The sequence below is a fragment of the Coenobita brevimanus genome, chromosome 110 (assembly GCF_032717465.1).
Source record: "Coenobita brevimanus isolate Jiangsu-jjx chromosome 110, ASM3271746v2, whole genome shotgun sequence".
In the NCBI taxonomy this organism is placed as follows: Eukaryota; Metazoa; Arthropoda; class Malacostraca; order Decapoda; family Coenobitidae; genus Coenobita; species Coenobita brevimanus.
Genome location: NC_137063.1, coordinates 33,253,416 through 33,275,079, shown reverse-complemented (window position 1 = coordinate 33,275,079; position 21,664 = coordinate 33,253,416). Strand labels below are relative to the sequence as shown.

Here is a 21,664-nt window from a genome sequence, read left to right as displayed (position 1 = left end):
CATCATCATCAAAGTCATCAAAATCATCATAGTTACTTGACTCAGCAGTACAAGACTGGGACTTATCTGCAGTCAGGTTGTTGTGCATGTTAAACTGGTTGTGGATCTGGCTCTTGATGTGATGCAGCCTATCTCTGTCTGCATTTGCAAGGTTGACAGGCGGACTAGGAGAGGGGCGGCTAGGTGTCCTGAGTGGAGTGTGAGCTGCAGGTAAGGCACTGTTGACATTTTCATAAGTACGTGCTTCATTCATCTCGGCACTATCTGGTAGGGAGGGAGTTGAGGAAGACAATGAGTATCATAAACTATATAACAATACATAAAGCCCTCAGAGTTGGAAGGATGGATCAATTAAAAGTGAGTTTTATGCAGCCTTTGTTTATTACTTCTGCCAACAAAATTGAAGGAGGTTATGTATTCACTTATGTCTGTCTGCCTGTTTGTCCACATGATATCTCCAAAAGTTCTCAATGAATTTCAGTGAAATTTTGTGGAAGGCTGGGCCATGGACCAAGAAAGAATTGATTATATTCTGGGATGAATCCAAAGTTGGATCAGGATCCATTGTATGATATCTCCAAAAGTTCTCAATGAACTTCAATAAAATTTTGTGGAATTGTGGGCCATGAGTTAACAAGCAACTGATTAAATTTGGGGGTGGATCCGGACCCAATGTATTCCACGCAATATCTCCATAGATCCAGATCCTTTTTAATGGCAACAGTATTAACAAAGGTAAGCACTCTCTGAACCCTTCTTGGTTTCTTATTGCATCTCTTAATTCTCTTAACCAACCAACCAATATCTTTATGAGTGATGAAGTACTTTGAAAGGTATATATATATATATATATATATATATATATATATATATATATATATATATATATATATATATATATATATATATATATATATATATATATAAATATATATATTTTCTACAGTAAAACCTCACTACAGCGGGCTAATTTGGGGCCCAAGCCATTCTGAAAAAGGCAAAACTCTGATAAAAGCAACATCTGGACGTCCCCCGGCTAACCCAGACTTTTTCCAATATATCAGACATTAGTCCAGATCGCATCAACAGTTATTCACCATGGTGTCACAAACAGTTTTTACAACGATTGCAGTACTGTACTGAATTACACACTCACTGCAATAATCAAATTGTATAATATACTGTATGCAGTAAGACCTCACTATAATGGACTCACTGGGGCCCAAACCATTCCAAAAAATGCAAAATTCTGATAAAAGCGACATCCGGACTTCCCCCTGCTAATCCGAACTTTTTCCGATATATCAGACATTAGTCCGGATCACATGAACGGTTTTTAAACTGTTTTGACTACCATTGCAGTACTGTACTGGGTTATAACTTCACTACATTAATCAGACAGTATAATATATATAATAATACTGTACTGTACATTCAAAAACATGTCTTTTATTTACCTTCTTGTAGTGAACACAGCTGAAGTGGTCAGGCAGTCTGGACTGCTTCTGACTTTATCAGACTTTTTCTGATATATAGGAATTTAGTCTGGTAGCTCCTCAAATCTGATGCAAGCGAATTTTGGTCTACTGAAGTCCGTTACATCGAGGTTGTACTGTATATAGTGGGTACCCAAGTTCAGTGTTTGCTTTATTCTGGCCATACCACACCTAACTTGATTATCGCCAAATTCGTGATATTTGTTTATATGTAAATAGCTGTGCTCCTTCTGACTCACGGCAGTAACCACTCATATTTTCCTCTTATTCCAAGTTATTCTCACATATAATACTACAAGCAGTCTGCTGCACAACACATAGTTTTAGCAAGATTTAGACTTGATGAAGGCCATATGGTATGTAATACACACAAAGATATTTTAATACATGAAAAGTGTCATGGCCACCATCCTGCTTCACCCCACCAGTTCCTTCTAACTTGTGGCAATATCCCATTTGCCTCTTAAATTTTCTCAACTGTCACTATAAATAATTTACTGCATAACACAGTAAAATTCAAGCAGGCTTGGACACAATAAAACTCCCCCCCCCCCCCTCCCTGACTCTGGGCAAAGGCTTAAGGGCCTATTCCCAAGTCCCAGTAGTCCTCCTTGGGGCCCAGTAGTCCTCCCACATCTCCATACATCACCACTTCGGTGCTAACACCCACCTTCCAAATTGAATACATGCTAAGGCTGTCTCACACAGGACTGGTGTACTGGTATTAGCAGGGGTACTTTTATGACATGTCGGCGGGTCATCTGGTAGATCAGAATAGTCTGTATTTTAAGAAATTCAAATCCATAAACTGTTCCCTGCCCCAGCGCGGATTCAAACCTGGGTCCATTAGGACTGCAGGCCACCTCTCTACCAATTCTGCCACCACTAAGTAATAATAATAAAAAAAAATTCTTACACATCCATTCTGACTCACTTGGCTCATCCGACTCTTCCCCCACCTTGCCGAGTGTTATCATCATTCAACATCTGGTGAAGGATCCTTCAAAACAGATCCTTCAAAATCATTACCCATTATCTTCAGAGTCATTGTAAAGGAACAATGAATCATCCTCCTGTCGGTCTTCACTGGCAGGAACTAAATCATAGACGGGAACTGGTGGTGTAGCTTGTACCTTGCGTGCCATGTACTGTGTGATTAATGCTTGGTGTCTTGAATTTATTTTAATATTAATGAAGACCACTTTCCTACTTTTTTAGCAGTTAGAAAATACTTTATTATTACAACTTAATTTTAAACACTTTTCAAATACTGTACTGTACACTTTATTCACATTATTTATGATCTTATAAACTAAAGATGTTCACTTTGTATATTTCACTTATCACTCATCACCCTCGAGCAGTATATCGGGGACTTCCTGGGGAAATAATGTGGGTTAGACTGAGGCAGAGTACTGGGGGGGGGAACAGTGACACCGCCAGCCTGCTACCAACCGACACACAAACCGCATGGACAATACAGCTGCTCCAGACTGAGGTCAGGCAGTCCGGATCGCTTCTAGCTTTATCAGAGTTTTCCCGATATATATATATATATATATATATATATATATATATATATACGAATTCAGTCCAGTCAGCTCCTCAACTCCGATAAAAGTGAATTCTGGTCTACTGAAGTCCACTGTAGTGAGGGTTTACTATATATATATATATATATACAGATAGATAGATAGATAGATAGACAGACAGACAGACAGATAGATAGACAAATAGATATAGATATACGAGGTGTGACAAAAAAGAAACGAGACTTTGGCTGCTAATGACACAATTCATCAGCCACACAGTAATGAAGTATATCACAGTGTTGCCCAATATCTCAGCACTGTATGAGAAAAGCAGCAGTTCAATTAACCTATTTTCATTCTTTTCACAGGTGGTTTTGTAGCTCCTGTCAAATGCCCTCTGTCACAGAATGAGCCTTGAGCAAAGGATGAACGTCAAGCTCTTGGCTAACTTGTTAAAACTCCTGCAGAAACCCTTGCCATGCTGAAGGATGTGTGGGGACAGAAAACAGTGTCCTGCACACGTGTCTATGAGAGGCACAAGAGGTTCAGGATGGGGAGGGGTGATGCTCCAAAATGTCCCGTGACACATCCACATGACAGATCTTTTGGTCCTCGGAGGGCAGTTTGGGCACCAACTTTGCACAAATCTTCCGCATGGCCAAATCTTTCAATAAGATGGACCTCATTGACTCCTTATTTAATCCCTGTTGCTCAGCCATTATTCTGATCGTCAGTCTGCTATCACTCTGCACTAATTCCTTGACCTTCAGGATGTTGGCATCATTTCATGCTGTTGAGGGACATCCTGGATTTGGGTCATCCTTCATGTCACCCCGCCCCATCCTGAACCTCTTGTGCCACTCATAGACACGTGTACGGGGCACTGTTTCCTCTCCGTACACATCCTTCAGCATGGCAAGGGTTTCTGCAGGAGTTTTTCCCATGTTAGCCAAGAACCTGATGTTAATCCTTTGCTCAAGGCTCATTCTGTGACAGAGGGCACTTGACAGGAGCTACCAAACCACCTGTGAAAAGAATGATAATAGGTTAATTGAACTGCTGCTTTTCTCATACAGTGCTGAGATGTTGGACAACACTGCGATATACTTCATTACTGTGTGGCTGATGAATTGTGTCATTAGCAGCCAAAGTCTCGTTTCTTTTTTGTCACACCTCGTATATAGATTCGTTTTCGTTTTCGTTTTTTAAAGGCTCCAACATGCTTGCATGTGTCGGCCTTGGTCACCTAATGGCGGCTCTCCACGCTGCACGATCCATTGCAGCCTCCCTGTTCAGTCCCTTAACCCTGAGGTCACATTTAATGACCTCGTCCCACGTCTTTCTCGGTCTACCCCTCATAACCCCACCCCCAATATTAACACTTCTCACCTTCCTCACCCAATTATCATCCCCCATCCTCTCCACATGTCCAAACCATCTCAATCTACCTCTCCTCATCACAACACCAATACACTCCAGTCCCATCCTACCTCTCAACTCTTCCATCGTAAACCCAGCCCCTCCAGGCCTTGGACGCAGGGACGCACTGCACATCCACCTAATCATTGTCATTTCTGTACATCTGAGCCAGCGAATATCTTCCTCTTTCACTGCCCAGGTCTCACTACCATACAGCATTACACTCCTAACACATGCTGCATATAAAGACCCCTTAGCACGTAGGGAGAGTCCTCTCAATGTCAGGAGAGGCAAGAGTTCCTTGAACTTCTTTCAACCACTTCTCACCCTAGCCACAGAGCTAGCTCCTGCCCCACCTCCAGCACACATGTCTCCCAAATAACAAAACTCTTCCACACACTCAAGAGATTCACCAGCAAGTTCAATCCTTTCACGTCTGACAATCTCCACCTGCTCACCCCGACACGCCGTACACATAAAATCAGCATTATCTCGCAGTCTACCTCTGATACCACTACATCTCTTATGCACCCATTTATCACACACACTGCACAAGATGGAATTACTCCCCACGCCCTTGTGGCAAACTGCACATGGCCACTCTTCCTCGTCTTTGACAGTACCGCCACCAACCCTAGATATCATCACTTTTGTTTTATCTGCATTTACCCTTAAACCCTTGTGCCCCATACCATCTCTCCACTTCCTAAACCGTTCCGTCGCCTCCCTTTCGTTCTCTGCAATCAACACCAAATCATCAGCATACAACAACATGGGACTCAAGACTGACCCCTGATGCACACCAACATTCACGGAAAACTCATCACTCAAATCTCCATTCACTCTTACCTGGGTGTGAGCACCCACATACATAGCCATAACCACCCTAACCAGCCACTCCTCCAAGCCAAGCTTTCTCATTGCCCACTTCACCACCTCTCTAGGGACTCTGTTAAAGGCCTTTTACCAATTCAACAAAAACAAAATAAAGATCCCTTCTCCTACCAATATATTTTTCCTGAAGCTGTCGAACAATGAATATGGCATCAGTGGTCACCTTACCTGGCATAAACCCAAACTGCATCTCATCAATATTCACTCTTTCTCTAATCATATCTTCTAAAACTCTCTCCATTACCTTCATTATCTGATCTAAAAGCTTTATACCTCTATAATTTCCTCTTTCCAGGGCATCACCCTTCCCTTTATACACATTTACAATTACACTCTTCAGCCAATCATCTGGGACAACACACTCATAAATAATCCTATTTATCAGGTCAGTGACTAAACTCACCCCTATATCGCCTGAGGCCTTCAACATTTCGGCAGTCAACCCAGACACACTTGCTGCCTTCTCCACCCTCATCCTGCCTATTGCCTCACTCACAGTAGCAGTATCAATCAAAGGCCAAGGGCCAGACACTGGATCTGCTGGCCCCAAACCTTCCCTGTCCCAGTCAAACTCCTCATTCAACAACCGGTTATAATGCTCTCTCCATGCATCTTTAATATCCTCACTGTTCACCACTACCCTTCCTTCATCATTCTTCACACACTGCTCACCTATAATATCCCGATTATCCCTCTTCACTTGACATGCCACCCTAAATATTATATTTTTCCTTCCCCCATGATTTAAGTTATCAAGTAATAGTCTCTGTGACTCAGACTTTACCCTATATACCTCTCTTCTAGCCCTACGCTTGGCAGCCAAATATTCCTTTTTGCTACCACCCTTCTTCCATTCCCAGAAAAGCCTTCTTTTCTCCTTAACTACAGCTTCTACACCCTCATCCCACCACCAAGTTACTTTATGTCTTGCTGGTCCTTTTGTCCAACTCCATGTTACATCAGTAACTCTCAAGAAATTGTTCTTGAGGGCTCTGTACTGTTCATTAACGCCTCTGTCTACAGCTCCCTGTATATATATGAGGCGTCTAGAGCCAAAGGGGCATCCCCACCAATATACTGGTTTTGAGTTAGGTATGGGAGATAACAGGCTTAACCCTCTTCTCAGTGACAGCACTGGTTGCCATACAAGATTCGGCCTTCTGGACAGTGGTAGAGGGGCTCAAAGTCACGTGGGTTTGTCCATGCTGCCGGGCGAACAAATCAGAGCAGGCAGGCATCTAAGCCACACAGCCCAAACCAATCAGCATTCTCACTCTCTGCCACTCCCCTAGAGCAGCCAATCAGCAAGTGTGTGGCCCGCCCGGTGTGACGGTGAGGATTCCTTCCCGTGTTCACTGAGGTGTATAATTATTACGTATTGGATTTTTACCCCATTTATCGTGGATTATTGGTGACAAGATGAGCTGTTGTTATTGGGGTTGAAGGGGGGGGTGACAAGATGAGTTCATCACATAGTTACAGTGAGGAGGTGGTGCCTATAACCTCTCGTAAGTGTCAGAAGTGTGTGGAGAAGTGGAAAAAGGTAGAAAGGAAGAGGAAAAAGAGAGTGGTGAGGGGAGACAGCGGTAGGGAGCGTGGCACCGAGGAGGCAGAGTTGGATGTCGTTCTCCTAGATGACGACCCCACCATTTAACCCCCCACTACCCCTTCTCAATTTACTTAAGCACTACACAACTTTTTTTTTTTTTTTTTTAGTGTTATTTCAATCTATTATGGTAGAGGAAAAATAATAACTGCATTGATTTCAGTTTTAGTTGTAAAAAATGTGAAATTACAGTAATAATTATTCGTTTATTAATATTAAGTGAACTGGAATCTTCAGTTAATAAAGTTTTGTACATTAATACATTCGTTGATGTTTTTTCTGCTATGTTTTTAAATCCCTACAATATGTTATTATGACCACTTATAATTGGGGGTTTGGTTTACTGCCTATTTTGTGGTTACGGTTATTATTCTTTTGTTTTTTTGGCTTTACATGTAGAGCATAGGCGCTGATGATCATTTTGATGTATAAAAGGTTTGTTTATTGCCTTCTGGCTATGACGTTGCCATAAACACAACTTTAAAGCGTCATAACTCAAAAGTACATTTTGGCGCCGATGCCCCTTTGGTTCTAGACGCCTCATATAATAGACAGATAGATAGATAGATAGACATACTGTATATGTATAAATATATACTGTATACATCCATATATATAAATATATATAAATATATATATAGATATATATATATATATATAAATATATATATAGATATATATATATATATATATATATACAGTATATATATATTGTGTGTGTGTGTGTGTGTGTTCTTACCTAATTGTATCTTTACAGGAATGAGTCAAGCTCGTATTGTCCCGTGTCTTAAACCATATTTATCGTACATATCCTTAAATTTGTGAATTGTTTTGGCACACACTATTTCATTCGGTAGTGCATTCCATTGATCAATTGCTCTGTTTGGGAAACTGAATTTCCTTACGTCTTTATCACCTCTCTTCTTATGCAGTTTTTTGCAGTGTCCTCTTGCTGATGCCTCTCCATATGTTAAGTAATCATTTATGTCTATTTTCTCCTTTCCTGATATGCACTTATATAGCATTATCATGTCACCTCTTTTCCTTCTCTCCTGTAGTGTTGGTAGATTCAGTTTATTTAGTCTTTCTTTGTAGCTTAGGTCCCTTAAGCTTGGTATCCATCTTGTAGCGGCCCTTTGAACTTTTTCAATCTTGTCTATATGCTTTTTGAGATGAGGACTCCAGACTACTGATGCATATTCCAGGGTTGGTCTAATGAATGAAGTTATTATCCTTCTTAGCATGTCTTCATTTATGTATGTCAATGCTATTCTCATATTTGCAAGCAGTGTATACATGTTCCGTACCTTCTCGCTGATGTGGTCAGCCGGAGATAGTCTGTTATTGATAATCACACCTAGGTCTTTCTCTCTTTCTGATGTGTATAAGGTTTTATTTCCTAACTTATAATCCCAATCAGGTCTTTTTCCACTTTTATCAAACTTGATTACATGACACTTGTCCACACTGAATTCCATTTCCCATGTACTACTCCATTCATGAAGTTTATTTAATTCTTCTTGTAGCTCTTTACAAGAGTCTGTGTTAGTAATTCTCCTTTGTATTTTTGCATCATCTGCAAACATATTCAGATAGCTCTCATTTCCAGTGTTACTGTTTATATCATTTATATACACTAAAAACATGATTGGTGCCAGCACTGAACCCTGTGGTACTCCACTAGTCACTTCTTTCCATGATGAGTAGTTTCCTCTTAGTACTGTCCTCATTTCTCTTTTTATGAGAAAGTCTTGCATCCAACAAAACAGTTTGCCTTGAATTCCTCCTTGATGGTACAGTTTCCATAAAAGTCTTAGGTGTGGTACTGTGTCAAAAGCTTTCTTGATATCTAAATAGATACTGTCCACCCATCCTTCCCTTTCCTGTATTGTGTTCGTTACTCTGTCATAGTAGCTCAACAGATTAATAACACATGATTTTCCTTTTCTGAAACCAAACTGTCTTTCTGATATCATACTGTGTTCTTCTAGATGATTTACCCAAGCTTTTCTTATAAGTTTTTCTAATACCTTGCTTACAACACTGGTCAGTGATACTGGTCGGTAGCTGAGTGGATTTTGTCTATTTCCTTTCTTGAATAAGGGGACAATATTTGCTTTTTTCCAAATGTCAGGTGGTTTCCCTTGACTCAAGGATTTCTTGAAAATTAAAAATAATGGTTTACTTAACTCCTTTGCACATTCTCGTAACACCCAACATGAAATTTCATCAGGACCACTTGCTTTTCCTCTGTCTAATCTACTTAACTCCTCCTGTATTACTTTTTCTGCTATTTGTATATCTGGTAGTATGTGTGGACATGCGTGTTCCACATAGTCCCTCTCAAAATTTTTTTTCTTCTGTAAAAACTAATTGGAAATTCTTATTTAGTGCTTCACAAATATCTTTCTCTTGTGTATAAGTGATTCCCTCGTCCGTAATGGATTGTATTATATCTTTTACTTTGGTTTTGCTTCTGATATAGCTGTAAAACAGCTTTGGTTGATCACTACTTTTATTTATTATATCCTCCTCAAACTGTTTTTGGGCTTCCCTCCTTATTCTTGTATAGTCGTTTCTTGCCTGTTTGTAATTGTTATATGCCCTTTCACTATTGTGTCTTCTGTATCTATTCCACAACAAATCTCTTCTTTCTTTTGATTTTTTACATTCTGTATTGAACCATTTCTGTATTTTCTTATCTGCTTCTTTGTGCTGTGGGATGTACTTCTGGACTCCTATTTCATAAAATTCACAAAAATTTTTATATACAGCATTTAAATCTTGTCCTCTAAGCTCATTTTCCCAATCAACTTCTAAGAAATACTTCTATAGGTCTTGATAATTTCCCTATTTTTAGTTTAGGCTCTTTTTGTAACTGTCATTGCTGTTTACTATGTCATATGCTATCCTGAAGTTATAATTTAGTACTGCATGATCGCTTTTGCCGAGTGGAGGGTGATACAGTACTCGTCAAAATTATCGAGCGCCTACCGCCGGGCGCGCAATACTTATGGCCAAAAAAGAATCACCCATTTCAGGGGATAAAAATTGAGCCACAAGTTTGCGGCGCTAGCATGACGTCAACGTACCCTGAGGCCTTCCGACACGCTGGTTGGTTCCCGCCTCAGTTGCCCACGGGCTGCCTGAGAGAGAGGAACTCCGCCGCGTCTCCCTCTCAAATTGCGCCATTTTTTACCGAGTGTCCCGCACTGTTTTGGCCTTCACCACTTTGTTATGGCACCTACCCGTGAACTATCGAGTGAAATCACATCCCAGATCATTGCTCTAAAGGAGGCAGGCCACCAGACAAAGGAAATGAGTGAATTGGTTGGTGTGGCACGATCGACAGTGTGTCGTTTGTGTGCGTGGTTTCGGTTGGAAAACAGTGGTGAAGTTCCCACAAAGAAACCGCGGTCTGGTAGGCCTAAGAAAACTTCCCCAAGGTCTGTTAATGTTTTAAAATGTGCAGTGGAGTTTAATCCTCATGTGAGTGCAAGGAAAATAAAGGAGAGCAACCCAGAAGTGTTTGGTGAGGTGTCTGTTAGAACAGTGTCTCGTAGGGTCCATGAACTTGGTTACACAAGTCACAGGCCTGTGAGAAAGCCTCTTCTCACCAAGAGCCAGAGAATTCGTAGGCTTGCCTTTGCTAATAAATATCTAAACTGGGGTGAGGAGCAATGGTTGTCAGTGTTGTGGTCTGATGAGGCAACGTTTAGTGTTACCTGTAACAGAGGAGCATGTGTGTATCGACGCAAAGGTAGTGACCCACTTGACCCACGGTACGTAGAAAGCACAGTTAAACATCCTGATTCACTCATGGTACGGGCTTGTTTCTCTGGTCAAGGTTTGGGGAAGCTTGTTGTGCTTCCCAAGAATGTCAGAGTGAATCAGGATGTTTACCTGGAGCTTCTGTGTGATCATTTACCAGACTCATTCGAGATAACAGGTGCACGAGTGTTTCAGCAGGATGGTGCACCTGCTTACAAGGCCAAATCGGTCACCAATTGGCTTCATGACTGCGAGGTATCACTCATGAAAGACTGGCCAGGAAATAGCCCAGACCTCAACCTGATTGAAAACCTCTGGTACCTCAAATAGCCCAGACCTCAACCTGATTGAAAACCTCTGGTACCTCGTAAAGAAGAGTCTCCAAGGGAAGGACGTGAGCGCTCTGCCTAAGCTGGAAGCCGCCATTTGTGACTTCTGGGACAAAATACCCCTCCAGCACCTTAGGAGCCTCGCCCTTTCACTTCCAAGACGTCTCAGGTCCGTGAAGAAACGTAAAGGCTACCCTATGAAGCACTACAGGTAATTAAAATGCATTATTTATATGTTTTTTCAATGTTGAAAGGTTTGTTTCTTAGGAGGGACGCAGGGCACTCGATACTTCTGACGAGCACTGTATATTAAACCGTCAATGTCATTTTCTTGCCTAGTAAATATTAGATCTAGCACTGAAGGTACATCAAGTCCTCTTTTCTGGTGGTTTCCCTCACATGCTGCATTAAGAAAAACTCTTGTACGAGATCCAGGAGCTTTTGGTCCCAACAGCTTTCTTGGCTATTTATATCTAGAGTATTCCAATTTATATTTGTATTGAAGTCCTCAGTTAGTATAATTCTTTCTGATTTCTCTTCCATTTTATGTAGCAATGATCTTATACTCTGAATTGTACTCTCTGCCAGGTCCTCATATTCGTCTCTTGATCTGGGTGGCATGTACAAATTGGCTACAATTACTTTACCTTCAGATGTGTCGATCTCTACTGCAATCAGTTCTACTTGTGATGGTATATCTAGTTTTAATTCCTTGACTTTTAGATTTTTCTTAGTTAATATTATAATTCCTCCTCCTTTTTTTAAATTTCTGTCTCTTCTCCATATATTGTATTCCTCTAAGTTTAGAATGTCATTGGATATCCTTGGTGTTAATTTTGTTTCAGTTAGGCATATTATTTGTGGTTCATTTTCTCTGACATAATCATTCATCTCTAGTAATTTAGATACCATTCCATCCACATTTGAGTACATCAACTTTATCATCTTGTTTATATACTTGTCATGACATGGTTCTACTACCTTCCTCCTTTTTCTTCCATCCTGTTTGTGTAACACTTTCGTACCTGCAATCCTATTACTTTGTAAAAAAATTTCTTCTTGTCCTCTTCTGATCTTCCCTCATTTTTTGTTTTTGCTTCCTCCCTTTTCTCTTTCAGTAATTCCAGTTCCTCTTGTGTTAGGCATCTTTTTATCCATACATTTTTGAACTCCTCTTTTTCCATAAGATTCTTTGCATTTTTTATTATCTCTTCCACAGTGTTTACACACTGGAAAGTCATCTTTAGAGGTCTTGTCTTGCTTTTCTCGTATTTCCCTAACCTTTTGTGTTCCTCTATGTCTTTACTACAGATTTCCTCTGATACTTCTTTCAGTAAGCTCATTACATTTGCCATCTCCTTTTTGTCCCTTGTGATCTTGTTTTTAACTTCTTCCTCTTCTATACCGGTGATTACTATTGATTTGTTTATCTCTACTGAATCTCTGACTAACTTTGGTTTGGTTTGGATTATTCTTTTCACTTCCTTTTTAATGCTTTTTTCCTCCACCCTTGTTTCTAAGTCTTTCTTTACTTTCACCATTTCAGCATACGTGGTTTCTACATCATTTTTGTAGCTTTGCACAGCTTCATTCACCTGTGTTATCTTCTCCTCAATATCACCGCTCTGGTCCATAAGACTGCTTGCTTGCCTAAATGTCTCTGTGTCATTTCTGAACTCTTCCATAACACTCTCGTGATTGACTACTGTACTTGCCATTTCACTCACTTTCTTCCTAAGCGTACTCAATTCCACTGTTAGTTCACTGATGGTTGTGTCTTTCTTCTTGGCCTCCCTTCCTAGTTTTTCTATCTCTTCCCTTTGCAAGTGCATTTGCTTCTTTATTTCATCAATTTCATTTTTGAAAGCCATTTCTAGTTTGTGTACACGTTCAACCAGTCTATTGTGAGTCTCCACTTCAACCAGTTCTTGGTAGAAATCATTTTGCTTTTTACTTTTATCCCTTTTCTTTTCCAAATTTGTTTTACTGAAGTATGTATCCATTTTGTAATACTAAATGAACAGAGTATGTACTTACAGAGTATGTACACTTTCCCCGTGTTGCTGTAGTCTAAACAAACCCAGCTGACTCCGCGCATTTTTTTCCTCGTGGTTCTTTGTTCTGTTTGAACCAGTCTTGTTTAAACTTATTTTTTTTTTTTTTTCCTTTTAATAATGAAAAATCATTTAGTCTAACCTGGTTCAGAGCTTGACTCATTCAAAGATACTAATTTAGGTAATGCCACTGGCCGTGTTGGTTTGGTACGAAGCGCCGATGTCCGACGTCTACCTCTGTGTGTGCGTGTGCGCTCTTGTTCTGCAATATAACTCAGTACATAACCAATACACACACACACAAACACACAATGTATATATATATATATATATATATATATATATATATATATATATATATATATTGTGGGTGTGTGTATATATATATATATATATATATATATATATACATATATATGTATAGATACACAATAACTGCTCGCATAACGTGGCAATATTGGAACCTGAAACTTCCGCGTTAAGAAAATTCCACTTTATAGGGCCATATGTTTACATGTTAAAGGGTTTCATGGTACCCAAGCAAGCCTCAAGTTCACCTTTTGGGGCAATTTTCAGGGTTTTTATCCAGGACAGTTACCTACCTAATAAAGACTTCATTACATACAAACTCCAGAGGATTCCCCAACTTGAGTGGAAAAGGTTGTGGAGTTGCTGGGGGGATGTGGAGTGGAGTTCCGTGGGGGGGGGGGGGGGAGACCAGAGATCACACAGAGCACATGTGCAACCAGACCGAGGGAAGAGGATAGGCTTAACTGGGGCGGGAATGCTCAGTGGACCGTGACGACACCCTGTGCAGACACGTGACAGCCATACATCATTGGCTGATGCAACTCACACTATGACTATCATTGACCGCGTAGTGTATATTCCCACTGAGTTATGATCCTATTTTCCTGTGTTATGACTGTCTGAACCATAACTTGGGGCCTCTGGCAGCGTTATCTCTATCATCACAGCGTAGTACAGTTTTTAAAAAAATGGTCAGCTTCCTCCACCCATGTTATATCTAACACTTTCACACTGTGACCATTTTTTGGCCTCAAATTTTGCCTTCCATGTTATGTGAATTTTGCATACTTGGATCGTGTGTTGTGCAAGCGGTGACTGTATATACATACATACATATATATATATATATATCTTCAAAAGACAAGAAATTTATTTTACCAAAATATAAGCTGTACATCACTCGGCCAACTCACAAGCCAGTGACTGGTTGATTTACCCTTCTAACTCTGACAGCTTCATATGGTTTATGCCTAGTGTTATAAAAGCAAACCATGCAATCATGAACTCTGTTAATATTATGAAAAAGAACAAATAAATAAATAATCAAATAAATAAATACATAATACAGGATTCTGTATTAATGAAATGCCAAAGCTTTACAAATAAATTATACAGGATATGATACAGTATTTTGAAGTTTTCCAAATGCTTTATATTTATATGCTGTTCTATTCTGAATATTTATACATTTATTTTGTACAGTAAGGAGACATTTGTACTGTGCAATTAGCTACAAGATTTATTAAAACATTCCTACAACACTTAACCACTTCAATACAATGAAGCATTCCCATAACATTCTTATTCTGTTATATGACTGGCACACAGGAAACCTCACACTGTTAGAGGGTTAGATACAACCCCCACTAATTTCTGAAGTACTATGATGTTTAATGGTATTATACTGTATTTTATTGTTATCATGAGCCTCACCCTGCCCTTGGGTGGGAAAGGAGGTCCGGATGATGATGATGATGATGATGATATCATGAGCAAGTTATGTTATGCTAAGGTACAGACTCTCATACTGAAAGGGTTAAACGCTGTCAAAGAAACTTAATTAAATAAATATCAAGAAATTATTCAACAGTTGATTCAAAAACTACTGTATCTTGATTATTTCCTACTCACATGGAGAGCTAACCAGCCGGAAGATCAAGAGGTATGTGAAAGGAAATGGTAACTTTTTCAGAAACTGAATGGAAAAACATACAGAAATGTTTCTTGCAAAACTAAAACAGTTTTGTTCTGACATGGATCGTCCTAAGGTATAAACAGAAACAGAATATATGCAAGTATATACAGCACAGCAAAGTGATAAGGGAAGAGATGATGGGGAGGCAAATGGGGTGAGGACTGTACTAGAAGGGGCAGGAAGCAACAGGATTATGTGGAAGAATATATAAGTATGGTAAAAGGTAACAGCAAATCCTTTAAAATAATGATAAATAAATAAATAAATCACTATACTGATAAATAAATTTCTATTCTTACGCATACAATGTGAAGGCTGCACAGATGAAGATAAACAACTGACCTGCAATTCCTGGTCCAACATTGCTATATTCATGTGATGAAGCAGGAAGCGGGAGGTCTATGAGGGAGGACACACTACCTCGTAGCTGAGGGTCCAGCTCAGAGGCCGAGTTGCCCCTCAGGTCGGTGACAGAATATGATCGTTGGCGGCTTCCTTCAGACAGGTCTATTAGTGATTCCTCTCTGTGAAGTAAATAAAGGAGTCAGCTGTCAAGCTTTTAACTTTGTTATACAGTATGCCCTCATTTTACAATGAGGATGGGTGAGATGAAATCCATTGCAAAGCAATTTATCATACATCAATTACAACACAGGTTTAATGGGGATACCCTTTTGGTCAACAGTCACCCACCAAACAAAGTCTACAAACAAGTTTCCAACTCATCTGAACTGGTAGTTATTTCGCTTCGATGCATTTCACTTGCTACTTACCTCCCAAAATATCCAAAAAGTAGTTTCCACCTCACCTAACCTGGTAGTTATTTCACTTCACTCACTTCACTTCCTGCTTGAACTCCAACAAAACACTACTGTTTCATCACTGACACTAACACATCCAACACTGACAAAGTTCAAAGGCCATCTTGGAACAAACAAATGACTAAGCTGTTGTGTCAGTGATTGTATACGCATAAATAGCAATTAACCAATCAGTGAGGCTTCAAACAGCATCATAATGATCATATAAGTGAAAATGTGACTGAAAAAAAAAAAAAAAATCCTTAACTTTTTTAGCCACTGTATAAGATATTCACTGTATATTAGTTCACTGTAAAATAAGGGTCTGCTGTATGTCGACATACCCACCCACCTATATCTTGGACTTCTTTACATTAGTTACCAATATCACACATCATAACATCATTTACCAAGCACAGTACAGTATCAAATTCCATCTATCTATAGCTAGACGCCCTAATCCCACAAAGGGTGGCCGCAGACGAAACGTCTTCAAGTCGCTCTGTCACGCACCATTTGACTGCCCTCCCTCCAACTCACTCCCCCCTCCCTTATATACCTCTCAACTCCATCCCTCCACCTCATCCTCAGTCTCCCCCCTCCTCCACTTCACATACATACACCCTTTTGTCTTTCATTCTCCATTCTCTCAACATGTCCAAACCACCTCAATGTCTATCTATCTATCTATTGCCAGACGCCTCAATCCCGTTCAGGGTGGCCACAAACAAATCGCCTCCACGTCGCCCTGTTCCCCGCCATTTCACTGCCCTGCTCCCAACTCACACCCCCCTCTCTCATATACCTCTCCACCCCATCCCTCCATTTCATCCTCAATCTCCCCCTCCCTCTCCCCTCCCTCCACCTTACTCACGTACACTCTCCTCATCAGTCTTTCACCCTCCATCCTCTCCACATGGCCAAACCACCTCAGTGTATTCCTCCTAATGCATCCTATCACATCCACATCCACACCACAACGCTCAGTGTATTTCTCCTAATTTTCTCAATCACATCCATTTGTCTTCTTAGTGTAATAGGAAAAGTATACGGTAGGTTACTTATTGAAAGAGTTAGGGAAATAACTGAGGAAGTAGTTGGAGAAGAACAAGGAGGCTTTAGGAAGGGAAGAGGTTGTATAGATCAGATATTCATTCTTAGATCTTTAGTGGAAAAGTGTCTAGAGAAGGGAAAGAAGTTGTACGCGACCTTCATGGATTTGGAGAAAGCATATATGACAGGGTGGATAGACAAGGATTGTAGAAAGTATTAACAATATATGGAGTAGATGGGAAGTTGCTGAAGGCTGTGAAGAGTATGTATGAGGGTGCTAAGGCTGCAGTGTGTGTGGATAGTGAACTGAGAGTTTTTCGATTTGAAGGTTGGATTGAAACAGGGATGTGTCATGTCTCCATGGCTGTTCAATCTGTACATGGATGGGGTTATAAGAGATACAGGGTAGGGCAGTGGATGTTGGTCCTATTGAGAGAGGGCAGTGTTTGGAAACTCCCTGTACCGTTGTTTGCGGATGATACTGTGTTGTTAAGTGAAGATGAAGGGGAGCTGCAAGGCTTGGTGGATGAGTTTGGGAGAGTGTGTAAGAAATGGAATCTAAAGGTGAATGTAAAGAAGAGTAAAGTTATGGTCTTCGAGAGAGGTGAAGTCAGTGAATGTACAGTGAGGTTGGATGATGAGGAAATGGAAAATGTGAGTATGTTTAAGTACCTGGGTAGTGTGATGAGTAAGGATGGAAGTTTGGAGGGTGAAATGCTTGAAAAGGTACAACAAGGAAGAAAGGTTGCTGGTTCCTTGAAGGCAATGATAAGAAACAGGAAAGTGAGCATGCAAGTGAAAAAGTTATTACATGACAGTATTGTGATACCAACTCTGACGTATGGAAGTGAAGCTTGGACGTTGTTGGAGGGACACAAGTCAAGAGTGAGAGCAGTGGAAATGAGTTATTTAAGAGGAGCCTGTGGAGTCACATGGAGAGACAGACTGACAAATGAGGATGTGAAGGAGCATTGTGGAGTGGATGTGAATGTGATAGGAAGCATTCGGAGAAACACACTGAGGTGGTTTGGCCATGTGGAGAGGATGGAGAGTGAGAGACTGATGAGGAGAGTGTATGTGAAAGAGCTGGAGGGAGAGAGAGGGAGGGGATGGCCAAGGGATGGAGTTGAGAGGTATATGAGAGAGGGGCGTGTGAATTGGGAGCAGGGCAGTGAAATGGCAGAGGACAGGATGATGTGGAGGCGATTTGTTTGTGGCCACCCCGTATAAGGGATTAAGGTGTCTGGCAATAAACAGATAGACAAACATCCATGTCCACCCCACAATGTTCTTTCACTTCTTCATTCATCAAACAATCCCTCCATGTCATTCCACATGCTCCTCTCAGATAACTCATTTCCACTGCTCTCACTCTTGAATTGTTCCCCTCTAGCAAGTTCCATGCCTCGCTTCCATACATCAGGGTAGGGATCACAATACTATCATGCAGTGACTTCTTAACTTCCATACTCACCTCCCTATTTCTCATCACCACTTTCAGTGAACCAACAACCTTCCTTCCCAGCTGTACCCTTTCAAGCATTTCATCTCCAAAACTTCCATACTTACTCATCACACTACCCAAGTACTTGAATGCACTCACCTTCTCCATATCCTCACCATCCAACCTCACTGTGCATTCTGTGACTTCATTCTTCTCAGACACCATAACTTTACTCTTGTTTACATTAACTTTCAGATTCCTCTTCCTACACATTGTCTCAAATTCATTCACCAAACCTTGCAACTCTCATTCATCTTCATTCAACAATACTGTATCATCAACAAACAGCAACACCAGAATCTTCCACACCTCACCCTCATTCATTAGAGCCACCCCCACATCCACTGCCCTAACTTGCCCCTCCTTTACAACCCCATCCATGTATATATTAAACAGCCATGGAGACATCACAAATCCGTGTTTCAGTCCCACATTTAGATCAAAGAACTCACCGAGCTCACCATCCACTTGCACCGCAGCCCTAGCTCCCTCATACATACTCTTCACCGCACTCAACAATTTCCCATCCACTCTGTACAGCAGAACCTCAATTATCCGCAAGCCAATAAACCGGAAATGTCGCTAAACTGGATCATTTAAAAAAAAAATTCAAAATCGATCAACCGGGGAAAATCCAGGACCTAACCGGTAATAGTTCAGTAAACATAAGTTTATTATACATTACACAGTTGTATTTGACATTTAGTAAAATTATTACTGTAGTGGTTGAGTGGCTTTTGGGTGGGTTGGGAGGTGGATTACTGCAGCCTACTGGAGCATCAACGCGTCATGGGTGAATACACACTACACGTTACTGGATTATTGTACACTGTATGCTACACATACTGTATACACATGTTACATTTTATATATTATTACATTAATTATTATGTATATGGTATTATTACTGTATATACAAGTCACAATACTTCTATAGTGTACGATGTAAGACACCAGGAAATAGGTGTCAATCAATAATCCAGAAAAATCGTTTTTCCAGCATTTTGAATTCCCCATGGCTCCCGGATAATTGAGGTTCTACTGAACAGTATATTCTTAATACCTTATATACCTTGCCTATCTACTCAGTCATATGCTTTCTCCAAGTCCATGAAGGCAGTATACACTTTCTTTCCCTTCTCTAGATACTTCTCCACTATACATCTTAGAACAAATATCTGATCTACACACCCTTTGCCCTTCCTAAAACCCCCTTGTTCTCCAACTAGCTCCACTGTTATATGCCTAACCCCGTTCAATGAGTATTCTACCATATATTTTTCCAATCACACTAAGAAGGCAAATATCCCTATGGTTACCACATACTGTACTTCTCTCTTCCCTTTTCCTTTGTATAAAGGAACAATTATACCTGATTTCCAGTCCTCTGGAACCCTTCCCTCTTCCAAAGCCAATCTAAACAACTTCCATATCCACTCCACAACGATCTCACCCCCATACTTCAGCATTTCACCACACACACTCCATCAATTCCTGGGACCTTTCCCATCTTGATCTTCTTCATTGCTTCAACTACTTCCGCTCTACAGATCTCTTCCTCCCTCCTCTCACCTCTTCTTCTCCCAGCCATTCCCCAACCACTTATACTCGCACTGCTCTTGTTCTCTACATTGAACAAATCCTCAAAGTGCTTCTTCCATCTCCTCATTTTCTCTCTCTTCTCCACCAACAACCTATTATTCCTATCTTTCACTCCCCTATTATTTCCCCTTTCACACTGTCTTACTTTCTTCACCTCCTTCCAAAACAATTTCTAACTCTCCCTCCATTTCACACTCAGATTCCACCCAAACTCTTCATTCACTCTCTTCTTACTGTCCTTCACTAATCTCTTCACCTCCCTTCTACTCACATATACCTCTCTCTTCTTTCTCTCATCTTCTCCCCTACCTATATTCGCTAGCCAGTCACTATATGCCTCTTTCTATTGTTCCACAGCTCGTTTCACCTCATCATTCCACCATGCTGTCCATTGCACACCCCTGCATCTCTTCCTTATTCCACAAACCACCTCACACGCTGCGCCTATCTCTTCCGTGAATATCTTTCATACTTCTTCCAACCCTTCCATCTGCTCTAACTCATACCTTCCCAATCTTTCTTCCACTATGCTCTTATAATCTGCCATTTTCTCACTCTCTTGCAACTTCTCCACTCTTTTCACAGGAGCTGTTTCCTCCTGTCTTCCCCTTCGTCTCTTCACTCATTTTCTTTGCAGCCTTACCTTGGCCATCACTAAGTGATGGTCCAAATTCCATTCCTCCACCCTCTCCACACTCCTGCATCCAACACTTGTCTTCTCATTCACTCATCCACAAACATGTAATCTATCAATGCCTTTCATTCAACAAGTTCACCGTCCATCCCCTTCATGATTCTCCATGTATACCTGTGGATCATCTTATGCCGGAAGAAGGTGTTGGCTATTGCCAATGCCTCACTAGCACAGATGTCCACCAAAGCACTACCATTCCCATCTACTTCAGCTGGCACACCCCAGTGACCAACCACTCCATCCACTCGTACATTCCCATCTTTGCCATTCCTGTCTCCAGTCAAAAACTCTCTCTTGCTCCTCTCAAACTTGTCCATACATGCTTCTACACTCGCCCAAAACTCATCTTTCACTCTTGTCACTCCGTCCTCTGTCGGCGAATACACACATACAATCGCCCAAGCTTGTATACCTACTTTCATCCTCACCCATACAATCCTTGCACTCAATGTCCCATACTCTCTTATATTCTCCTTTCACTTATTGCTTATCATCAGACATACTCCTTCTCTTGCCCTCTCATTCTCATTAACTCCCGCACATATTCCTAGACCATATTCCCATTCTCTCACCCTTTCACCTTTCCATTTAGTTTTAGTCAATCCACATATATCCACCCTCAAGCACCTGAACAATCTCTCTCTCTTTCACTTCATCATTCACTCCTCTCACATTCCACGTTCCCATCCTTAGAATGTCCTTTGTCCGATCCTTGGTCATCAACGTATGGTCTGTCCTGGTCCAAGGCGCTTTGTTCGCCATCAGTATCAAATTACTAGGCTTAATTACATTACCCATCTATCAACTTGACTTCATTGCATTATCAACCCATCAAGTGCCACCAGCCAAATCCCAGATTTCATTCACAGTAACATGATATTCATAATATCCATAATATTACACTA

The 21,664-nt window shown here is 40.7% G+C and overlaps 1 protein-coding gene across 1 annotated transcript in view; it reads right to left on the bottom strand.

Annotated features, from left to right (window-relative positions):
• Window positions 1-21,664, bottom strand: part of Ack (activated Cdc42 kinase) — a 438,035-nt gene that overhangs the window by 42,349 nt on the left and 374,022 nt on the right. The window contains exons 13-14 of the mRNA XM_080286247.1: window positions 15,449-15,630; window positions 37-264 (exon numbers count right to left, since the gene is read on the bottom strand). Of these exons, the coding sequence (XP_080142373.1) occupies window positions 37-264; window positions 15,449-15,630 (410 nt within the window). The remainder of the gene's footprint in view (window positions 1-36; window positions 265-15,448; window positions 15,631-21,664) is intronic.